The following is a 21449-nucleotide window of genomic DNA, read 5'->3' as shown; positions in this document are numbered from 1 at the left end:
TTATAACTAATGTATTATGACTAATGTATTATAACTAATGTATTATAACTAATGTATTGTAACTAATGTATTATAACTAATGTATTGTAACTAATGTATTATAACTAATGCACCATAACTAATGTATTATAACTAATGTATTATAACTAATGTACCATAACTAATGTATTATAACTAATGTACCATAACTAATGTATTATAACTAATGTATTATAACTAATGTACCATAACTAATGTATTATAACTAATGTATTATAACTAATGTATTATAACTAATGTATTATAACTAATGTATTATAACTAATGTATTATAACTAATGTACCATAACTAATGTATTATAACTAATGTACCATAACTAATGTATTATAACTAATGTATTATAACTAATGTATTATAACTAATGTATTATAACTAATGTACCATAACTAATGTACCATAACTAATGTATTATAACTAATGTATTATAACTAATGCACCATAACTAATGTATTATAACTAATGTATTATAACTAATGTATTATAACTAATGCGCCATAACTAATGTATTATAACTAATGCACCATAACTAATGTATTATAACTAATGCACCACAACTAATGTATTATAACTAATGCACCATAACTAATGTATTATAACTAATGTATTATAACTAATGCATTATAACTAATGTATTATAACTAATGTATTATAACTAATGCACCACAACTAATGTATTATAACTAATGCACCATAACTAATGTATTATAACTAATGTATTATAACTAATGTATCATAACTAATGTATTATAACTAATGTATTATAACTAATGCACCACAACTAATGTATTATAACTAATGCATTATAACTAATGTATTATAACTAATGCATTATAACTAATGTATTATAACTAATGCGCCATAACTAATGTATTATAACTAATGTATTATAACTAATGTATTATAACTAATGTACCATAACTAATGTATTATAACTAATGTATTATAACTAATGCATTATAACTAATGTACCATAACTAATGTATTATAACTAATGCGCCATAACTAATGTATTATAACTAATGCACCATAACTAATGTATTATAACTAATGTATTATAACTAATGTATTATAACTAATGTATTATAACTAATGTACCATAACTAATGTACCATAACTAATGTATTATAACTAATGCGCCATAACTAATGTATTATAACTAATGTATTATAACTAATGCACCACAACTAATGTATTATAACTAATGTATTATAACTAATGCACCACAACTAATGTATTATAACTAATGCATTATAACTAATGTATTATAACTAATGCATTATAACTAATGTATTATAACTAATGCGCCATAACTAATGTATTATAACTAATGTATTATAACTAATGTATTATAACTAATGTACCATAACTAATGTATTATAACTAATGTATTATAACTAATGCATTATAACTAATGTGCCATAACTAATGTATTATAACTAATGCACCACAACTAATGTATTATAACTAATGCACCATAACTAATGTATTATAACTAATGTATTATAACTAATGTATTATAACTAATGTACCATAACTAATGTACCATAACTAATGTATTATAACTAATGCGCCATAACTAATGTATTATAACTAATGTATTATAACTAATGGACCATAACTAATGTATTATAACCAATGTATTATAACTAATGTATTATAACTAATGTATTATAACAAATGTATTATAACTAATGTATTATAACTAATGCACCATAACTAATGTACCATAACTAATGTATTATAACTAATGTATTATAACTAATGTATTATAACTAATGTATTATAACTAATGTGCCATAACTAATGCACCATAACTAATGTATTATAACTAATGTATTATAACTAATGTATTATAACTAATGTACCGAAACTAATGTATTATAACTAATGTATTATAACTAATGCACCACAACTAATGTATTATAACTAATGTATTATAACTAATGTATTATAACTAATGTATTATAACTAATGTATTATAACTAATGTATTATAACTAATGTATTATAACTAATGTATTATAACTAATGCACCATAACTAATGTACCATAACTAATGTATTATAACTAATGTATTATAACTAATGCATTATAACTAATGTATTATAACTAATGTGCCATAACTAATGCACCATAACTAATGTATTATAACTAATGTATTATAACTAATGTACCGAAACTAATGTATTATAACTAATGTATTATAAATAATGTACCATAACTAATGTATTATAACTAATGTATTATAACTAATGTATTATAACTAATGTATTATAACTAATGTGCCATAACTAATGTATTATAACTAATGCACCACAACTAATGTATTATAACTAATGCACCATAACTAATGTATTATAACTAATGTACCATAACTAATGTATTATAACTAATGCACCACAACTAATGTATTATAACTAATGTATTATAACTAATGTATTATAACTAATGTATTATAACTAATGTACCACAACTAATGCACCACAACTAATGCATTATAACTAATGTATTATAACTAATGTATTATAACTAATGTATTATAACTAATGTCTTATAACTAATGTATTATAACGAATGTATTATAACTAATGTATTATAACTAATGCACCACAACTAATGTATTATAACTAATGTATTATAACTAATGTATTATAACTAATGTATTATAACTAATGTATTATAACTAATGTACCACAACTAATGCACCACAACTAATGCATTATAACTAATGTATTATAACTAATGTATTATAACTAATGTATTATAACTAATGTATTATAACTAATGTCTTATAACTAATGTATTATAACTAATGTATTATAACTAATGTATTATAACTAATGTATTATAACTAATGCACCATAACTAATATACCGTAACTAATGTATTATAACTAATGTATTATAACTAATGTACCATAACTAATGTATTATAACTAATGTATTATGACTAATGTACCATAACTAATGTGCCATAACTAATGTATTATAACTAATGTACCATAACTAATGTATTATAACTAATGTATTATAACTAATGTATTATAACTAATGTATTATAACTAATGTATTATAACTAATGTATTATAACTGATGTACCATAACTAATGTGCCATAACTAATGTATTATAACTAATGTATTATAACTAATGTATTATAACTAATGTATTATAACCAATGCACCATAACTAATGTATTATAACTAATGTATTATAACTAATGTACCATAACTAATGTGCCATAACTAATGTATTATAACTAATGTATTATAACTAATGTACCATAACTAATGTATTATAACTAATGTATTATAACTAATGTATTATAACTAATGTATTATACCTAATGTATTATAACTAATGTATTATAACTAATGTACCATAACTAATGTGCCATAACTAATGTATTATAACTAATGTATTATAACTGATGTACCATAACTAATGTGCCATAACTAATGTATTATAACTAATGTATTATAACTAATGTATTATAACTAATGTATTATAACTAATGCACCATAACTAATGTATTATAACTAATGTATTATAACTAATGTACCATAACTAATGTGCCATAACTAATGTATTATAACTAATGTATTATAACTAATGTACCATAACTAATGTATTATAACTAATGTATTATAACTAATGTATTATAACTAATGTATTATAACTAATGTATTATAACTAATGTATTATAACTAATGTACCATAACTAATGTGCCATAACTAATGTATTATAACTAATGTATTATAACTAATGTATTATAACTAATGTATTATAACTAATGCACCGTAACTAATGTATTATAACTAATGTATTATAACTAATGTATTATAACTAATGTATTATAACTAATGCACCATAACTAATATACCGTAACTAATGTATTATAACTAATGTATTATAACTAATGTACCATAACTAATGTATTATAACTAATGTATTATAACTAATGTATTATAACTAATGTGCCACAGCTAATGTATTATAACTAATGCACCATAACTAATGTATTATAACTAATGTATTATAACTAATGCACCATAACTAATGTATTATAACTAATGTATTATAACTAATGCACCATAACTAATGTATTATAACTAATGTATTATAACTAATGCACCATAACTAATGTATTATAACTAATGTATTATAACTAATGTATTATAACTAATGTATTATAACTAATGTATTATAACTAATGTATTATAACTAATGTATTATAACTAATGCACCATAACTAATGTATTATAACTAATGTATTATAACTAATGCACCATAACTACTGTATTATAACTAATGTATTATAACTAATGTATTATAACTAATGTATTATAACTAATGTATTATAACTAATGTATTATAACTAATGCACCATAACTAATGTATTATAACTAATGTATTATAACTAATGCACCATAACTAATGTATTATAACTAATGTATTATAACTAATGTATTATAACTAATGTATTATAACTAATGCACCATAACTAATGTATTATAACTAATGTATTATAACTAATGCACCATAACTAATGTATTATAACTAATGTATTATAACTAATGTATTATAACTAATGTATTATAACTAATGTATTATAACTAATGTATTATAACTAATGCACCATAACTAATGTATTATAACTAATGTATTATAACTAATGCACCATAACTAATGTATTATAACTAATGCACCATAACTAATGTATTATAACTAATGTATTATAACTAATGTATTATAACTAATGTATTATAACTAATGTATTATAACTAATGTATTATAACTAATGCACCATAACTAATGTATTATAACTAATGCACCATAACTAATGTATTATAACTAATGTATTATAACTAATGCACCATAACTAATGTATTATAACTAATGTATTATAACTAATGCACCATAACTAATGTATTATAACTAATGTATTATAACTAATGCACCATAACTAATGTATTATAACTAATGCACCATAACTAATGCACCATAACTAATGTCTTATAACTAATGTATTATAACTAATGTGCCATAACTAATGTATTATAACTAATGTATTATAACTAATGTACCATAACTAATGTATTATAACTAATGTATTATAACTAATGTACCATAACTAATGTACCATAACTAATGTATTATAACTAATGTATTATAACTAATGTATTATAACTAATGTATTATAACTAATGTATTATAACTAATGTATTATAACTAATGTACCATAACTAATGTATTATAACTTATGTATTATAACTAATGTATTATAACTAATGTACCATAACTAATGTATTATAACTAATGTATTATAACTAATGTATTATAACTAATGTATTATAACTAATGTATTATAACTAATGTACCATAACTAATGTATTATAACTAATGTATTATAACTAATGTATTATAACTAATGTATTATAACTAATGTACCATAACTAATGTATTATAACTAATGTATTATAACTAATGTATTATAACTAATGTATTATAACTAATGTATTATAACTAATGTATTATAACTAATGTATTATAACTAATGCGCCATAACTAATGTACCATAACTAATGTATTATAACTAATGTATTATAACTAATGTATTATAACTAATGTATTATAACTAATGTATTATAACTAATGTATTATAACTAATGCATTATAACTAATGTATTATAACTAATGTGCCATAACTAATGTATTATAACTAATGTATTATAACTAATGTATTATAACTAATGTATTATAACTAATGCACCATAACTAATGTACCATAACTAATGTATTATAACTAATGTATTATAACTAATGTATATAACTAATGTATTATAACTAATGTATTATAACTAATGTATATAACTAATGTATTATAACTAATGTATTATAACTAATGTATTATAACTAATGTATATAACTAATGTATTATAACTAATGTATTATAACTAATGTATTATAACTAATGTATTATAACTAATGTACCATAACTAATGTACCATAACTAATGTATTATAACTAATGTATTATAACTAATGCACCATAACTAATGTATTATAACTAATGTATTATAACTAATGTATTATAACTAATACACCATAACTAATGTATTATAACTAATGTATTATAACTAATGTATTATAACTAATGTATTATAACTAATGTATTATAGCTAATGTACCATAACTAATGCACCATAACTAATGTATTATAACTAATGTATTATAACTAATGTACCATAACTAATGTACCATAACTAATGTATTATAACTAATGTATTATAACTAATGCACCATAACTAATGTATTATAACTAATGTATTATAACTAATGTATTATAACTAATGCACCATAACTAATGTATTATAACTAATGTATTATAACTAATGTATTATAACTAATGCAGTATAACTAATGTATTATAACTAATGTATTATAACTAATGCACCATAACTAATGTATTATAACTAATGTATTATAACTAATGTATTATAACTAATGCACCATAACTAATGTATAATAACTAATGTATTATAACTAATGTATTATAACTAATGTATTATAACTAATGTATTATAACTAATGTACCATAACTAATGTATTATAACTAATGTATTATAACTAATGTATTATAACTAATGTATTATAACTAATGCATTATAACTCATGTATTATAACCAAGGTATTATAACTAATGTATTATAACTAATGTATTATAACTAATGTATTATAACTAATGCACCATAACTAATGTATTATAACTAATGTACCATAACTAATGTACCATAACTAATGTATTATAACTAATGTATTATAACTAATGCACCATAACTAATGTATTATAACTAATGTATTATAACTAATGTATTATAACTAATGCACCATAACTAATGTATTATAACTAATGTATTATAACTAATGTATTATAACTAATGCAGTATAACTAATGTATTATAACTAATGTATTATAACTAATGCACCATAACTAATGTATTATAACTAATGTATTATAACTAATGTATTATAACTAATGCACCATAACTAATGTATAATAACTAATGTATTATAACTAATGTATTATAACTAATGTATTATAACTAATGTATTATAACTAATGTACCATAACTAATGTATTATAACTAATGTATTATAACTAATGTATTATAACTAATGTATTATAACTAATGCATTATAACTCATGTATTATAACCAAGGTATTATAACTAATGTATTATAACTAATGTATTATAACTAATGTATTATAACTAATGCACCATAACTAATGTATTATAACTAATGCACCATAACTAATGTATTATAACCAATGTATTATAACTAATGTATTATAACTAATGTATTATAACTAATGTATTATAACTAATGTATTATAACTAATGTATTATAACTAATGTATTATAACTAATGTATATAACTAATGTATTATAACTAATATTATAACTAATGTACCATAACTAATGTATTATAACTAATGCATTATAACTAATGTATTATAACTAATGTATTATAACTAATGCATATAACTAATGCGCCATAACTAATGCACCATAACTAATGTATTATAACTAATATTATAACTAATGTACCATAACTAATATATTATAACTAATGCATTATAACTAATGCATATAACTAATGCGCCATAACTAATGTATTATAACTAATGTATTATAACTAATGCATATAACTAATGCGCCATAACTAATGCACCATAACTAATGAACCATAACTAATGCACCATACCTAATGCATATCACTAATGGGGCGGCAGGGTAGCCTAGTGTTTAGAGCGTTGGACTAGTAACCGGAAGTTCAAATCCCCGAGCTGACAAGTTACAAACAAATCTGTCGTTCTGCCCCTGAACAGGCAGTTAACCCACTGTTCCAAAGCTGTCATTGAAAATAAGAATTTGTTCTTAACTGACTTGCCTAGTTAAAAAAAAGGTAAAATAAACCAAACAGCTGAGAGGCAGAGAACAAGGGGTGTGTTCAGGTTTATAGGCAGAGAACAAGGGGTGTGTTCAGGTTTAGAGGCAGAGAACAAGGGGTGCGTTCACTAAACACAACATTACCAACAACATGCAACGCAGTACCTAAAAGAGAAATGGAGGGCCATTCAGCAGGTTCATCGGACACTGTGCCAAGGAGAGAACAAGGGGTGCGTTCACTAAACACATTATCGGCAACACAGTGCAAGCACAGTGGCAAAGGACACAACAATACCAACACTATGACAACGCACAACATAACATCTGTGCCAAGGAAAGGAGTTAGAGGCAGAAGATACAGAAGCTAGTAAACAAACGCCACACTGTGAGGGACAGTGTGTATGAGGAAGGAGGAGAGGGGAAAATTGTAATTATGGAGCGAGAGGCGCCAAGTTTATGTCTGAATGAAACACCTGGAGAATTATACCGGATTATACCGCTAATGTTCTCCTGCCTCTCCTCGGTATGGAGGTGTGGGTGGGTGTGTGTGTGTGTACAGTATATGTGTGTATGCATATGTGTATGTGCGTGTCTGCTTGCAAGTGTCTGTGTTTGTGTGATACTGTGTTGATGTGATTATATGGATTTAGTAATAGCCACATGGTCAGGAGTTCTTACTGTCTGAAATCCTCTCCAATCCTAGACCGGACTAGTTTAAAGCCCTGAGAGAACAGACTAGTTGAAAGCCCTGAGAGAACAGACTAGTTTAAAGCCCTGAGAGAACAGACTAGTTTAAAGCCCTGAGAGAACAGACTAGTTTTAAAGCCCTGAGAGAACACACTAGTTGAAAGCCCTGAGAGAACAGACTAGTTGAAAGCCCTGAGAGTACAGACTAGTTTAAATCCCTGAGAGAACAGACTAGTTTAAATCCCTGAGAGAACAGACTAGTTTAAATCCCTGAGAGAACAGACTAGTTTAAATCCCTGAGAGAACAGACTAGTTTAAATCCCTGAGAGAACAGACTAGTTTAAAGCCCTGAGAGAACAGACTAGTTTAAATCCCTGAGAGAACAGACTAGTTTAAATCCCTGAGAGAACACACCAGTTTAAATCCCTGAGAGAACAGACTAGTTTAAATCCCTGAGAGAACAGACTAGTTTAAATCCCTGAGAGAACAGACTAGTTTAAAGCCCTGAGAGAACAGACTAGTTTAAATCCCTGAGAGAACAGACTAGTTTAAAGCCCTGAGAGAACAGACTAGTTTAAATCCCTGAGAGAACAGACTAGTTTAAAGCCCTGAGAGAACAGACTAGTTTAAAGCCCTGAGAGAACAGACTAGTTTTAAAGCCCTGAGAGAACACACTAGTTTAAATCCCTGAGAGAACAGACTAGTTTAAATCCCTGAGAGAACAGACTAGTTTAAATCCCTGAGAGAACAGACAATTTTAAATCCCTGAGAGAACAGACTAGTTTAAATCCCTGAGAGAACAGACTAGTTTAAATCCCTGAGAGAACAGACTAGTTTAAATCCCTGAGAGAACAGACTAGTTTAAATCCCTGAGAGAACAGACTAGTTTAAATCCCTGAGAGAACAGACTAGTTTAAATCCCTGAGAGAACAGACTAGTTTAAATCCCTGAGAGAACAGACTAGTTTAAATCCCTGAGAGAACAGACTAGTTTAAATCCCTGAGAGAACAGACTAGTTTAAATCCCTGAGAGAACAGACTAGTTTAAATCCCTGAGAGAACAGACTAGTTTAAAGCCCTGAGAGAACAGACTAGTTTAAATCCCTGAGAGAACAGACTAGTTTAAATCCCTGAGAGAACAGACTAGTTTAAATCCCTGAGAGAACAGACTAGTTGAAATCCCTGAGAGAACAGACTAGTTGAAATCCCTGAGAGAACAGACTAGTTGAAATCCCTGAGAGAACAGACTAGTTGAAATCCCTGAGAGAACAGACTAGTTGAAATCCCTGAGAGAACAGACTAGTTGAAATCCCTGAGAGAACAGACTAGTTGAAATCCCTGAGAGAACAGACTAGTTTAAATCCCTGAGAGAACAGACTAGTTTAAATCCCTGAGAGAACAGACTAGTTTAAATCCCTGAGAGAACAGACTAGTTTAAATCCCTGAGAGAACAGACTAGTTTAAATCCCTGAGAGAACAGACTAGTTTAAATCCCTGAGAGAACAGACTAGTTTAAATCCCTGAGAGAACAGACTAGTTTAAAGCCCTGAGAGAACAGACTAGTTTAAATCCCTGAGAGAACAGACTAGTTGAAATCCCTGAGAGAACAGACTAGTTTAAATCCCTGAGAGAACAGACTAGTTTAAAGCCCTGAGAGAACAGACTAGTTTAAATCCCTGAGAGAACAGACTAGTTTAAATCCCTGAGAGAACAGACTAGTTTAAATCCCTGAGAGAACATACTAGTTTAAATCCCTGAGAGAACAGACTAGTTTAAAGCCCTGAGAGAACAGACTAGTTTAAATCCATGAGAGAACAGACTAGTTTAAATCCCTGAGAGAACAGACTAGTTTAAAGCCCTGAGAGAACAGACCAGTTTAAATCCCTGAGAGAACAGACTAGTTTAAATCCCTGAGAGAACAGACTAGTTTAAATCCCTGAGAGAACAGACTAGTTTAAATCCCTGAGAGAACAGACTAGTTTAAAGCCCTGAGAGAACAGACTATTTTAAATCCCTGAGAGAACAGACTAGTTTAAATCCCAGAGAGAACAGACTAGTTTAAATCCCCGAGAGAACAGACTAGTTTAAATCCCCGAGAGAACAGACTAGTTTAAATCCCTGAGAGAACACACTAGTTTAAATCCCTGAGAGAACAGACTAGTTTAAATCCCTGAGAGAACAGACTAGTTTAAATCCCTGAGAGAACAGACTAGTTTAAAGCCCTGAGAGAACAGACTAGTTTAAATCCCTGAGAACAGACTAGTTTAAATCCCTGAAAGAACAGACTAGTTTAAATCCCTGAGAGAACAGACTAGTTTAAATCCCTGAGAGAACAGACTAGTTTAAATCCCTGAGAGAACAGACTAGTTTAAATCCCTGAGAGAACAGACTAGTTTAAATCCCTGAGAGAACAGACTAGTTTAAATCCCTGAGAGAACAGACTAGTTTAAATCCCTGAGAGAACAGACTAGTTTAAATCCCTGAGAGAACAGACTAGTTTAAATCCCTGAGAGAACAGACTAGTTTAAATCCCCGAGAGAACAGACTAGTTTAAATCCCCGAGAGAACAGACTAGTTTAAATCCCCGAGAGAACAGACTAGTTTAAATCCCCGAGAGAACAGACTAGTTTAAATCCCAGAGAGAACAGACTAGTTTAAATCCCCGAGAGAACAGACTAGTTTAAATCCCTGAGAGAACAGACTAGTTTAAATCCCTGAGAGAACACACCAGTTTAAATCCCTGAGAGAACAGACTAGTTTAAATCCCTGAGAGAACAGACTAGTTTAAATCCCTGAGAGAACAGACTAGTTGAAAGCCCTGAGAGAACAGACTAGTTTAAATCCCTGAGAGAACAGACTAGTTTAAATCCCTGAAAGAACAGACTAGTTTAAATCCCTGAGAGAACAGACTAGTTTAAATCCCTGAGAGAACAGACTAGTTTAAATCCCTGAGAGAACAGACTAGTTTAAATCCCTGAGAGAACAGACTAGTTTAAATCCCTGAGAGAACAGACTAGTTTAAATCCCTGAGAGAACAGACTAGTTTAAATCCCTGAGAGAACAGACTAGTTTAAATCCCTGAGAGAACAGACTAGTTTAAATCCCTGAGAGAACAGACTAGTTTAAATCCCTGAGAGAACAGACTAGTTTAAATCCCTGAGAGAACAGACTAGTTTAAATCCCTGAGAGAACAGACTAGTTTAAATCCCTGAGAGAACAGACTAGTTTAAATCCCTGAGAGAACAGACTAGTTTAAATCCCTGAGAGAACAGACTAGTTTAAATCCCTGAGAGAACAGACTAGTTTAAATCCCTGAGAGAACAGACTAGTTTAAATCCCTGAGAGAACAGACTAGTTTAAATCCCTGAGAGAACAGACTAGTTTAAATCCCTGAGAGAACAGACTAGTTTAAATCCCTGAGAGAACAGACTAGTTTAAATCCCTGAGAGAACAGACGAGTGGTGTGTTTCCTCCAAACTGACTTGTTGCGGATAAAAATCCATGTTGATGACATAGTGCACACAAAATGTACTTTTCCACCTAATACCTCATGCACTGAATAATGTGTAAATCATCATATTTTCAACTCTACCGATTGTTTTGTCACAAAGAAATGTTGTGTTAAATAGCAAATGTACCTACTCTGTCTTGGAACCTGCACTCTAGCCAACAGCTCGCAGATACAGTCAGGGTAGGCTAGCAGTGGCATGGGATCATGGATACCAAAGGAAGCCTCGTTTCCCCCCCAAAAAATGTACCAAGAAAAAATGGAAAAACCATCTTGTTTCATAATGCTCCATTAATTTGCAAGAGGCTGAATGTGTCTCACCGGAGAACGCATCCGAGAGAGCGAAACAGCACCTCTCTGTCTCTGTGTGTGTAGCCCATCTATCTAATGCTGTCTGGGCAAAAGAGCATTACCTTTGTGCCGCCCGTAGCATTGAATGCAAGGGAAGCCAGCGAGTATTTGGCCTACCTTGAAAAAAAAAAAAATGGTAATAGCCAATCAGCGTTGAGCTAAACTGAACGAGCTCAACTGTGATTGGTCCTGGCGAACCAAAAAAAAAAAAAAAAAAAAAATGTCATTGTAAGCCATTTTGGATTTGGCTTCACTCCAATCAAATCACATTGAGAACATATGTCATTGACAGAAACAAGTTGAATTGTTGCATCTCGTTGTGTTGTTGTCTTCCGGTGTCTAGCTAGGTAGCTAGCTAAATTTGTCCCTTTCCTAAATTAGCCATGGATGGAGATAGAGATTTAGACTTGTGGTTTTACTTATTTCTCGGTACTGGCCAATGACTATAACGGCAAATCTGATCAAACCATAAATGTATACATTGAGGATGGAAGTCCAATATGTAGCTAGATGTAAAAGCCTAACGTTAACTGGCTAACATTGCCCATGAAAGGAAGTTAGGCTAACGAGCAAGTGTTTTCGTCAGGTAGCCAAGGACAACAACAAAAATAAAAGTGTGTACTGTATGACAGAGACCGTTTAGACAACATGACAATGGGAGGATGTTGGCGTTTCTCTACCAGTAGGGTGAGACAACATGACAATGGGAGGATGTTGGCGTTTCTCTACCAGTAGGGTGAGTCAACATGACAATGGGAGGATGTTGGCGTTTCTCTACCAGTAGGGTGAGTCAACATGACAATGGGAGGATGTTGGCGTTTCTCTACAAGTAGGGTGAGTCAACATGTTTTTCTAAACACGCACACACACTCACGTGCATACGCACATACGCTCACACACACGCTCACTCACTCACACACTCACACACTCACGCGCGCGCACACACCCACACACTCACTCACGCACACACACGCGCACACACACTCACTCACGCGCACACACACACACACAGATAAATCAGAACCGTAGACAGCCACATCATATTTAGCTTTAAGTTGATTGGACTAAATAGTTTCTGGTTTCTTTTAGTTGTCACTGTATTAGACATAGCAGAGGTGATTTGATGATGTTGAAATGGTGCTGGAATAGTGGAGGCAGCTCCTGTTTTTTAGTGTGACTTGCGGCAACTCTCTGTGGTTCGAAATCAAATAGTTGTTTTAGTGGTCTGAAAAATGTCTGAAACATGACCTTGCTTGATCTTGCTGTAGGTCATGTAACTGTTTGTTGCATTCAACACGCTTTGTGGACTTCACCGGACAGAGGCTGCTCTCCAGGATTAGTGATGAAACAAAGGTGTGGTTAAATGTATTCTGCCACTGTGTCTTCTAATTGTCTTGGTCTTTAGGCCACTGTGTCTTCTAATTGTCTTGGTCTATAGGCCACTGTGTCTTCCAATTGTCTTGGTCTTTAGACCACTGTGTCTTCTAATTGTCTTGGTCTTTAGGCCACTGTGTCTTCTAATTGTCTTGGTCTTTAGGCCACTGTGTCTTCCAATTGTCTTGGTCTTTAGACCACTGTGTCTTCTAATTGTCTTGGTCTATAGGCCACTGTGTCTTCTAATTGTCTTGGTCTTTAGACCACTGAGTCTTCTAATTGTCTTGGTCTATAGGCCACTGTGTCTTCTAATTGTCTTGGTCTTTAGACCACTGAGTCTTCTAATTGTCTTGGTCTATAGGCCACTGTGTCTTCTAATTGTCTTGGTCTTTAGACCACTGTGTCTTCTAATTGTCTTGGTCTTTAGGCCACTGTGTCTTCTAATTGTCTTGGTCTTTAGGCCACTGAGTCTTCTAATTGTCTTGGTCTTTAGGCCACTGTGTCTTCTAATTGTCTTGGTCTTTAGGCCACTGTGTCTTCTAATTGTCTTGGTCTTTAGGGCCTATATATCACAGTGTCATATGGACTAAGTATCTCTATAACAGGTTATAGAGCAAAACAACGCAATTATCACAACATGGCCCCCAAAAAATTCAGGCTTGGCTTCCTCTGTGATTTTACCCAAACGCACACTACAGGAGGAGATTATTACCATGGATTTTTTTTTGTTTGTTGTCAAACGGCAGTCAAGCATCGATCCTCATGTCACCAGAATAAGACGCTTGATATTCCTTGGAAAGGACCATCAAGCTCATCACCATGACCACACAGCCATCCAATCGCGTAGACAAACACTGGCAGTAGAACGGGCCTCACTGATGAGCTCAGTGACTTTCAGGATGACAACTTTCCAAACAAGTCAGTTCGTCAAATTTCTGACCTGCTAGGAGCCGCCCGCCTCCCCTGGGTGTCAACTGTAAGAGCTGTTATTGTGAAGTGGAAAGGTCTAGGAGCAACAACGGCTCCGCCTTGAAGAGGTAGGCCACACAAGCTCCGAGAACGGGACCGGCGTGTGCTGAAGAGTGTAGAGTGTAAATATCGTCTGAGTTCCAAACTGCCTCTGGAAGCAACGTTAGCGAAAAAAGTATTCTTAATGATGTAAAGCTCGCCACCCCCCCATTGGTCTCTGGAGTGACGAATCACGCTTCACCATTTGGCAGTCCGACGGACAAATCTGGGTTTTGGCGGCTGCCAGGAGAACGCTACCCGCCCGAATGCACAGTGCCAACTGTCAAGTTTGGTAGAGGAGAAATAATGGTCTGGGGTGGTTTTTTAAATCTTAACCCTAGAGCATACAATGACATTCTAGACGATTCTGTGCTTCCAACTTTATGGCAAATGTGGTTTGTAGAAAAAGGTGTGTAAGAACTTGGCTGGCCTGCACAGAGCCCTGACCTCAACCCCATCGAACACCTTTGAGAGCATTTGGAATGCCGAGTGCGTTGCAGGACTAATTGCCTTAACATCAATGCCTGACCTCACTAATGCTCTTACGGCTGAAAGGAAGAAAATCCCAGCAGCAATGTTCCAACATCTAGTGGAGAGCCTTCCCAGAAGAGTGGAGGCAGTTATAGCAGCAATGTTCCAACATCTAGTGGAAAGCCTTCCCAGAAGAGTGGAGGCAGTTATAGCAGCAATGTTCCAACATCTAGTGGAAAGCCTTCCCAGAAGAGTGGAGGCTGTTATAGCAGCAAAGGGGGGACACACTCCATATTAATGCCCATGATTTTGGAATGAGATGTTCGATGAGCAGGTGTCCACATACTTTTGGTCATGCAGTGTACTTCGATATGATGATCAATATTTGACCATGAAGCCATTTCCACTGCCATTTCTCACATAATACATTTTACCGACACAAACAGATAATCTAATATTAAAGAAGTCTTCTAATATTCTGAAGTCTCGAGGTATTGCTCGCCTGAGGTAGAGTACCTTATGACAAGCTGTTGACCACGCTTTCTTGATGTCTATAGTATTCTCTCGGGTATGCAGTCTGGTTTCCGCTCAGGTTATGGATGTGTCACTGCAACCTTAAAGGTCCTCAATGATGTCACCATTGCCCTTGATTCTAAGCAATGTTGTGCTGCTATTTTTATTGACTTGGCCAAAGCTTTTGATACGGTAGACCTTTCCATTCTTGTGGGCCGGCTAAGGAGTATTGGTTTCTCTGAGGGGTCTTTGGCCTGGTTTGCTAACTACCTCTCTCAAAGAGTGCAGTGTATGAAGTCAGAAAATCTGCTGTCTCAGCCACTGCCTATCACCAAGGGAGTATCCCAAGGCTCGACCCTAGGCCCCACGCTCTTCTCAATTTACATCAACAACATAGCTCAGGCATTTATATGCAGATGATACAGTCTTATACTCAGCTGGCCCCAACCCGGGTTTTTGTGTTAAACGCTCTACAACAAAGCTTTCTTAGCGTCCAACAAGCTTTCTCTACGCTTAACCTTGTTCTGAACACCTCCAAAACAAAGGTCATGTGGTTTGGTAAGGAGAATGCCCCTCTCCCCACCGGTGTGATTACTATCTCTGAGGGTTTAGAGCTTGAGGTAGTCACCTCATACAAGTACTTGGGAGTATGGCTAGACGGTACACTGTCCTTCTCTCAGCACATATCAAAGCTGCATGCTAAAGTTAAATCTAGACTTGGTTTCCTCTATCGTAATCGCTCCTCTTTCACCCCAAACTAACCCTGATTCAGATGACCATCCTACCCATGCTAGATTACGGAGACGTAATTTATAGATCGTCAGGTAAGGGTGCTCTCGAGCGGCTAGATGTTCTTTACCATTTGGCCATCAGATTTGCCACCAATGCTCCTCATAGGACACATCACTGCACTCTGTACTCCTCTGTAAACTGGTCATCTCTGTATACCCAACGCAAGACCCACTGGTTGATGCTTATTTATAAAACCCTGTTAGGCCTCCCTCCCCCCTATCTGAGAAATCTACTGCAGCCCTCATCCTCCACATACAAACATCCGTTCTGCCAGTCACATTCTGTTAAAGGTCCACAAAGCACACACATTCCTGGGTCGTTCGTCTTTTCAGTGCTCTGCAGCTAGCGACTGGAACGAGCTGCAACAAACACTCAAACTGTTGTTGTCTCTACCTTCTTGCCCTTGGTGCTGTTGTCTGTTCCCAATAATGCTTGTACCATGTTTTGTGCTCCTACCATGTTGTGTTGCTACCATGTTGTTGTTATGTTGTGTTGCTACCATGCTGTATTGTCATGTGTTGCTGCCATGCTCTGTTGTTGTCTTAGGTCTCTCTTCATGTAGTGTTGTGTTGTCTCTCTTGTCGTGATGTGTTTTGTCCTATATTGATATTATTATTTACTTATATACAGTTGAAGACAGAAGTTTACATACACTTAGGTTGGAGTCATTAAAACTCATTTTTCAACCACTCCACACATTTCTTGTTAACAAACTGTAGTTTTGGCAAGTCGGTTAGGACATCTACTTTGTGCAAAATCACACAAGTAATTTTCCAACAATTGTTTACAGACAGATTATTTCACTTATAATTCACTGTATCACAATTCCAGTGGGTGAGAAGTTTACATACACTAAGTTGACTGTGCCTTTAAACAGCTTGGAAAATTCCAGAAAATCATGTCATAGCTTTAGAAGCTTCTGATAGGCTAATTGACATCATTTGAGTCAATTGGAGGTGGACCTGTGGATGTATTTCAAGGCCTAACTTCAAACTCAGTGCCTCTTTGCTTGACATCATGGGAAATCAGCAAAGACCTCTGAAAAAAAATGGTAGATCTCCACAAGTCTGGTTCATCTATTCCAAACGCCTGAAGGTACCACTTTCATCTGTACAAACAATAGTACGCAAGTGTAAACACCATGGGACCATGCAGTCGTCATACCGCTCAGGAAGGAGACGCGTTCTGTCTCCTAGAGATGAACGTACTTTTGTGGGAAAAGTGCAACTCAGTCCCAGAACAACAGCAAAGGACCTTGTGAAGATGCTGGAAGAAACAGGTGGATACTCTATATCCACAGTAAAACAAGTCCTATGTCGACATAACCTGAAAGGCCGCTCAGCAAGGAAGAAGCCACTGCTCCAAAACCACCATAAAAAAAGCCAGACTGCGGTTTGCAACTGGTACCAGAACCATCTGTATATATAGCCTCGTTATGTTATTTTATTGTGTTACTTGTTATTATTTTTTTACTATTGTTTATTTGGTAAATATTTTCTTAACTCTTCTTGACCTGCATTGTTGGTTAAGGGCTAGTAAGTAAGCATTTCACCAGAAAAGGTCTACTACACCTGTTGTATTCGGCACATGTGACGAATAAAGTTTTGATTTGATTTGAAAAGATCCCAACATGTCCAACGAACAGATCATCTGTTGGCATTTTTCACATTTTGAACGCAACCTCCTATTTCCAATCACAATTGGTAATAATATATTTTTTTTTTTATATGGTTTGACTTTACTCACATAAAAACTGTGGATGGAAATGTGGATAGTGTCTCACTAGGATAAACGTTGATTTTTGACTGAGCATCGCGCGTTCAATCCCATTTCTTGGTACTCGTTTAAAAAAAGAAAGAAAAATATTGCGAAGAAGAAGGAAGAACCTGGACAAACGTGGAATATTGCAGTCTATCTTTAGTGATCTCGTTGCTCTTACCTTTCTTGTCTCCGAAGAACAGTGTCTGCTGTGCAGGGTTAGACCACTGGAGGGAAGTTTGGTCGTTGTACTCTACCCTGCAGGTCATGTTGGCTGTCCCCCCCTCTGTTACCGTCTGATTCTGGACCAAGGGTTGCTGCCCTGACGACCCTGGGGAGAGAGGGGAGAGAAGACAGGGAGAGAAAGGAGTTAAAATGACAAAACATAATTTGCAGCGTAAGAGTCATTGGGTTTAGTATGGGTAAACATTCTTGCTATCAGAAGACAAACGCAGTTCTTCCAATCTAAGAGAGATGGTTGTAGTTTTGTGCCAGCATCAAACCTTTTCAACGTTGAAGTTTCGATTTCCAAATACAGCATGTGTAGACAGTATACCCTGTGATTGCATAGAATGCTTCTATTCCTCTATACTATAGCCTACATGGTTTAGTGTTCTACATGGTTTAGTGTTCTACATGGTTTAGTGTTCTACATGGTTTAGTGTTCTACATGGTTTAGTGTTCTACATGGACATGGTTTAGTGTTCTACATGGACATGGTTTAGTGTTCTACATGGTTTAGTGTTCTATATGGACATGGTTTAGTGTTCTACATGGACATGGTTTAGTGTTCTACACCAACATGGTTTAGTGTTCTACATGGTTTAGTGTTCTACACCAACATGGTTTAGTGTTCTACATGGTTTAGTGTTCTACACCAACATGGTTTAGTGTTCTACATAGTTTAGTGTTCTACATGGTTTAGTGTTCTACGTGGCTTAGTGTTCTACACCAACATGGTTTAGTGTTCTACATGGTTTAGTGTTCTACATGGTTTAGCATTCTACATGGTTTAGCATTCTACATGGTTTAGCGTTCTACATGGTTTAGCGTTCTACATGGTTTAGCGTTCTACATGGTTTAGTGTTTTATATGGTTTAGTGTTCGACACCGACATGGTTTAGTGTTCTACATGGTTTAGCGTTCTACATGGTTTAGCATTCTACATGGTTTAGCATTCTACATGGTTTAGCATTCTACATGGTTTAGCGTTCTACATGGTTTAGCGTTCTACATGGTGTAGTGTTCTACACCGACATGGTTTAGTGTTCTACATGGTTTAGTGTTCTACACCGACATGGTTTAGTGTTCTACATGGTTTAGTGTTCTACATGGTTTAGTGTTCTACATGGTTTAGTGTTTTATATGGTTTAGTGTTCTACACCGGCATGGTTTAGTGTTCTACATGGTTTAGCATTCTACATGGTTTAGCATTTACATGGTTTAGCGTTCTACATGGTTTAGTGTTCTACATGGTTTAGTGTTCTACATGGTTTAGTGTTTTATATGGTTTAGTGTTCTACACCGGCATGGTTTAGTGTTCTACATGGTTTAGCATTCTACATGGTTTAGCATTCTACATGGTTTAGCGTTCTACATGGTTTAGTGTTCTACACCGACATGGTTTAGTGTTCTACATGGTTTAGTGTTCTACACCGACATGGTTTAGCGTTCTACACGGTTTAGCATTCTACACCAACATGGTTTAGTGTTCTACATGGTTTAGCATTCTACACCAACATGGTTTAGTGTTCTACACCGACATGGTTTAGTATTCTACATGGTTTAGTGTTCTACACCGACATGGTTTAGTATTCTACATGGTTTAGTGTTCTACACCGACATGGTTTAGCATTCTACATGGTTTAGCGTTCTACACCGACATGGTTTAGTGTTCTACATGGTTTAGTGTTCTACACCGACATGGTTTAGTATTCTACATGGTTTAGTGTTCTACATGGTTTAGTGTTCTACACCGACATGGTATAGTGTTCTACATGGTATAGTGTTCAGCACGAACATGGTTTAGTGTTCTACGCCGACATGGTTTAGTGTTCTACATGGTTTAGCGTTCTACATGGTTTAGCATTCTACATGGTTTAGCATTCTACATGGTTTAGCATGCTACATGGTTTAGCATTCTACATGGTTTAGTGTTCTACATGGTTTAGCGTTCTACACCGACATGGTTTAGTATTCTACATGGTTTAGTGTTCTACATGGTTTAGCATTCTACATGGTTTAGCATTCTACATGGTTTAGCATTCTACATGGTTTAGCATTCTACATGGTTTAGTGTTCTACATGGTTTAGCATTCTACATGGTTTAGCATTCTACATGGTTTAGCATTCTACATGGTTTAGTGTTCTACATGGTTTAGTGTTCTACACCGACATGGTATAGTGTTCTACATGGTATAGTGTTCAGCACGAACATGGTTTAGTGTTCTACGCCGACATGGTTTAGTGTTCTACATGGTTTAGCGTTCTACACCGACATGGTTTAGTGTTCTACATGGTTTAGTGTTCTACATGGTTTAGCGTTCTACATGGTTTAGCGTTCTACATGGTTTAGTGTTCTACACCGACATGGTTTAGTGTTCTACGTGGTTTAGTGTTCTACACCAACATGGTTTAGTGTTCTACATGGTTTAGTGTTCTACATGGTTTAGTGTTCTACATGGTTTAGTCATGTCATGGTTTACTGTTAAATGTTGTCATGTTTAGTGTTTAGTGTTCTACACCGACATGGTTTAGTATTCTACATGGTTTAGTGTTCTACACCGACATGGTTTAGTATTCTACATGGTTTAGTGTTCTACACCGACATGGTTTAGCATTCTACATGGTTTAGCGTTCTACACCGACATGGTTTAGTGTTCTACATGGTTTAGTGTTCTACACCGACATGGTTTAGTATTCTACATGGTTTAGTGTTCTACATGGTTTAGTGTTCTACACCGACATGGTATAGTGTTCTACATGGTATAGTGTTC

At 33.7% G+C, this 21449-nt stretch overlaps 1 protein-coding gene across 4 annotated transcripts in view; it reads right to left on the bottom strand.

Annotated features, from left to right (window-relative positions):
* The window catches only part of LOC110510278 (cell adhesion molecule 2), a 763418-nt gene that overhangs the window by 233028 nt on the left and 508941 nt on the right, over positions 1-21449 (bottom strand). For all 4 annotated transcript variants that reach the window (XM_036967531.2, XM_036967528.2, XM_036967529.2 and 1 more), the window contains one exon: positions 18635-18784. In XM_036967531.2, coding sequence (XP_036823426.1) covers positions 18635-18784 — 150 coding nt within the window. The remainder of the gene's footprint in view (positions 1-18634; positions 18785-21449) is intronic.

The sequence above is a fragment of the Oncorhynchus mykiss genome, chromosome 29 (genome assembly GCF_057628025.1).
Source record: "Oncorhynchus mykiss isolate SJ-2025 chromosome 29, ASM5762802v1, whole genome shotgun sequence".
In the NCBI taxonomy this organism is placed as follows: Eukaryota; Metazoa; Chordata; class Actinopteri; order Salmoniformes; family Salmonidae; genus Oncorhynchus; species Oncorhynchus mykiss.
Note: the sequence above shows the minus strand (reverse complement) of the source record. Positions and strands in the feature narration are given on the sequence as shown.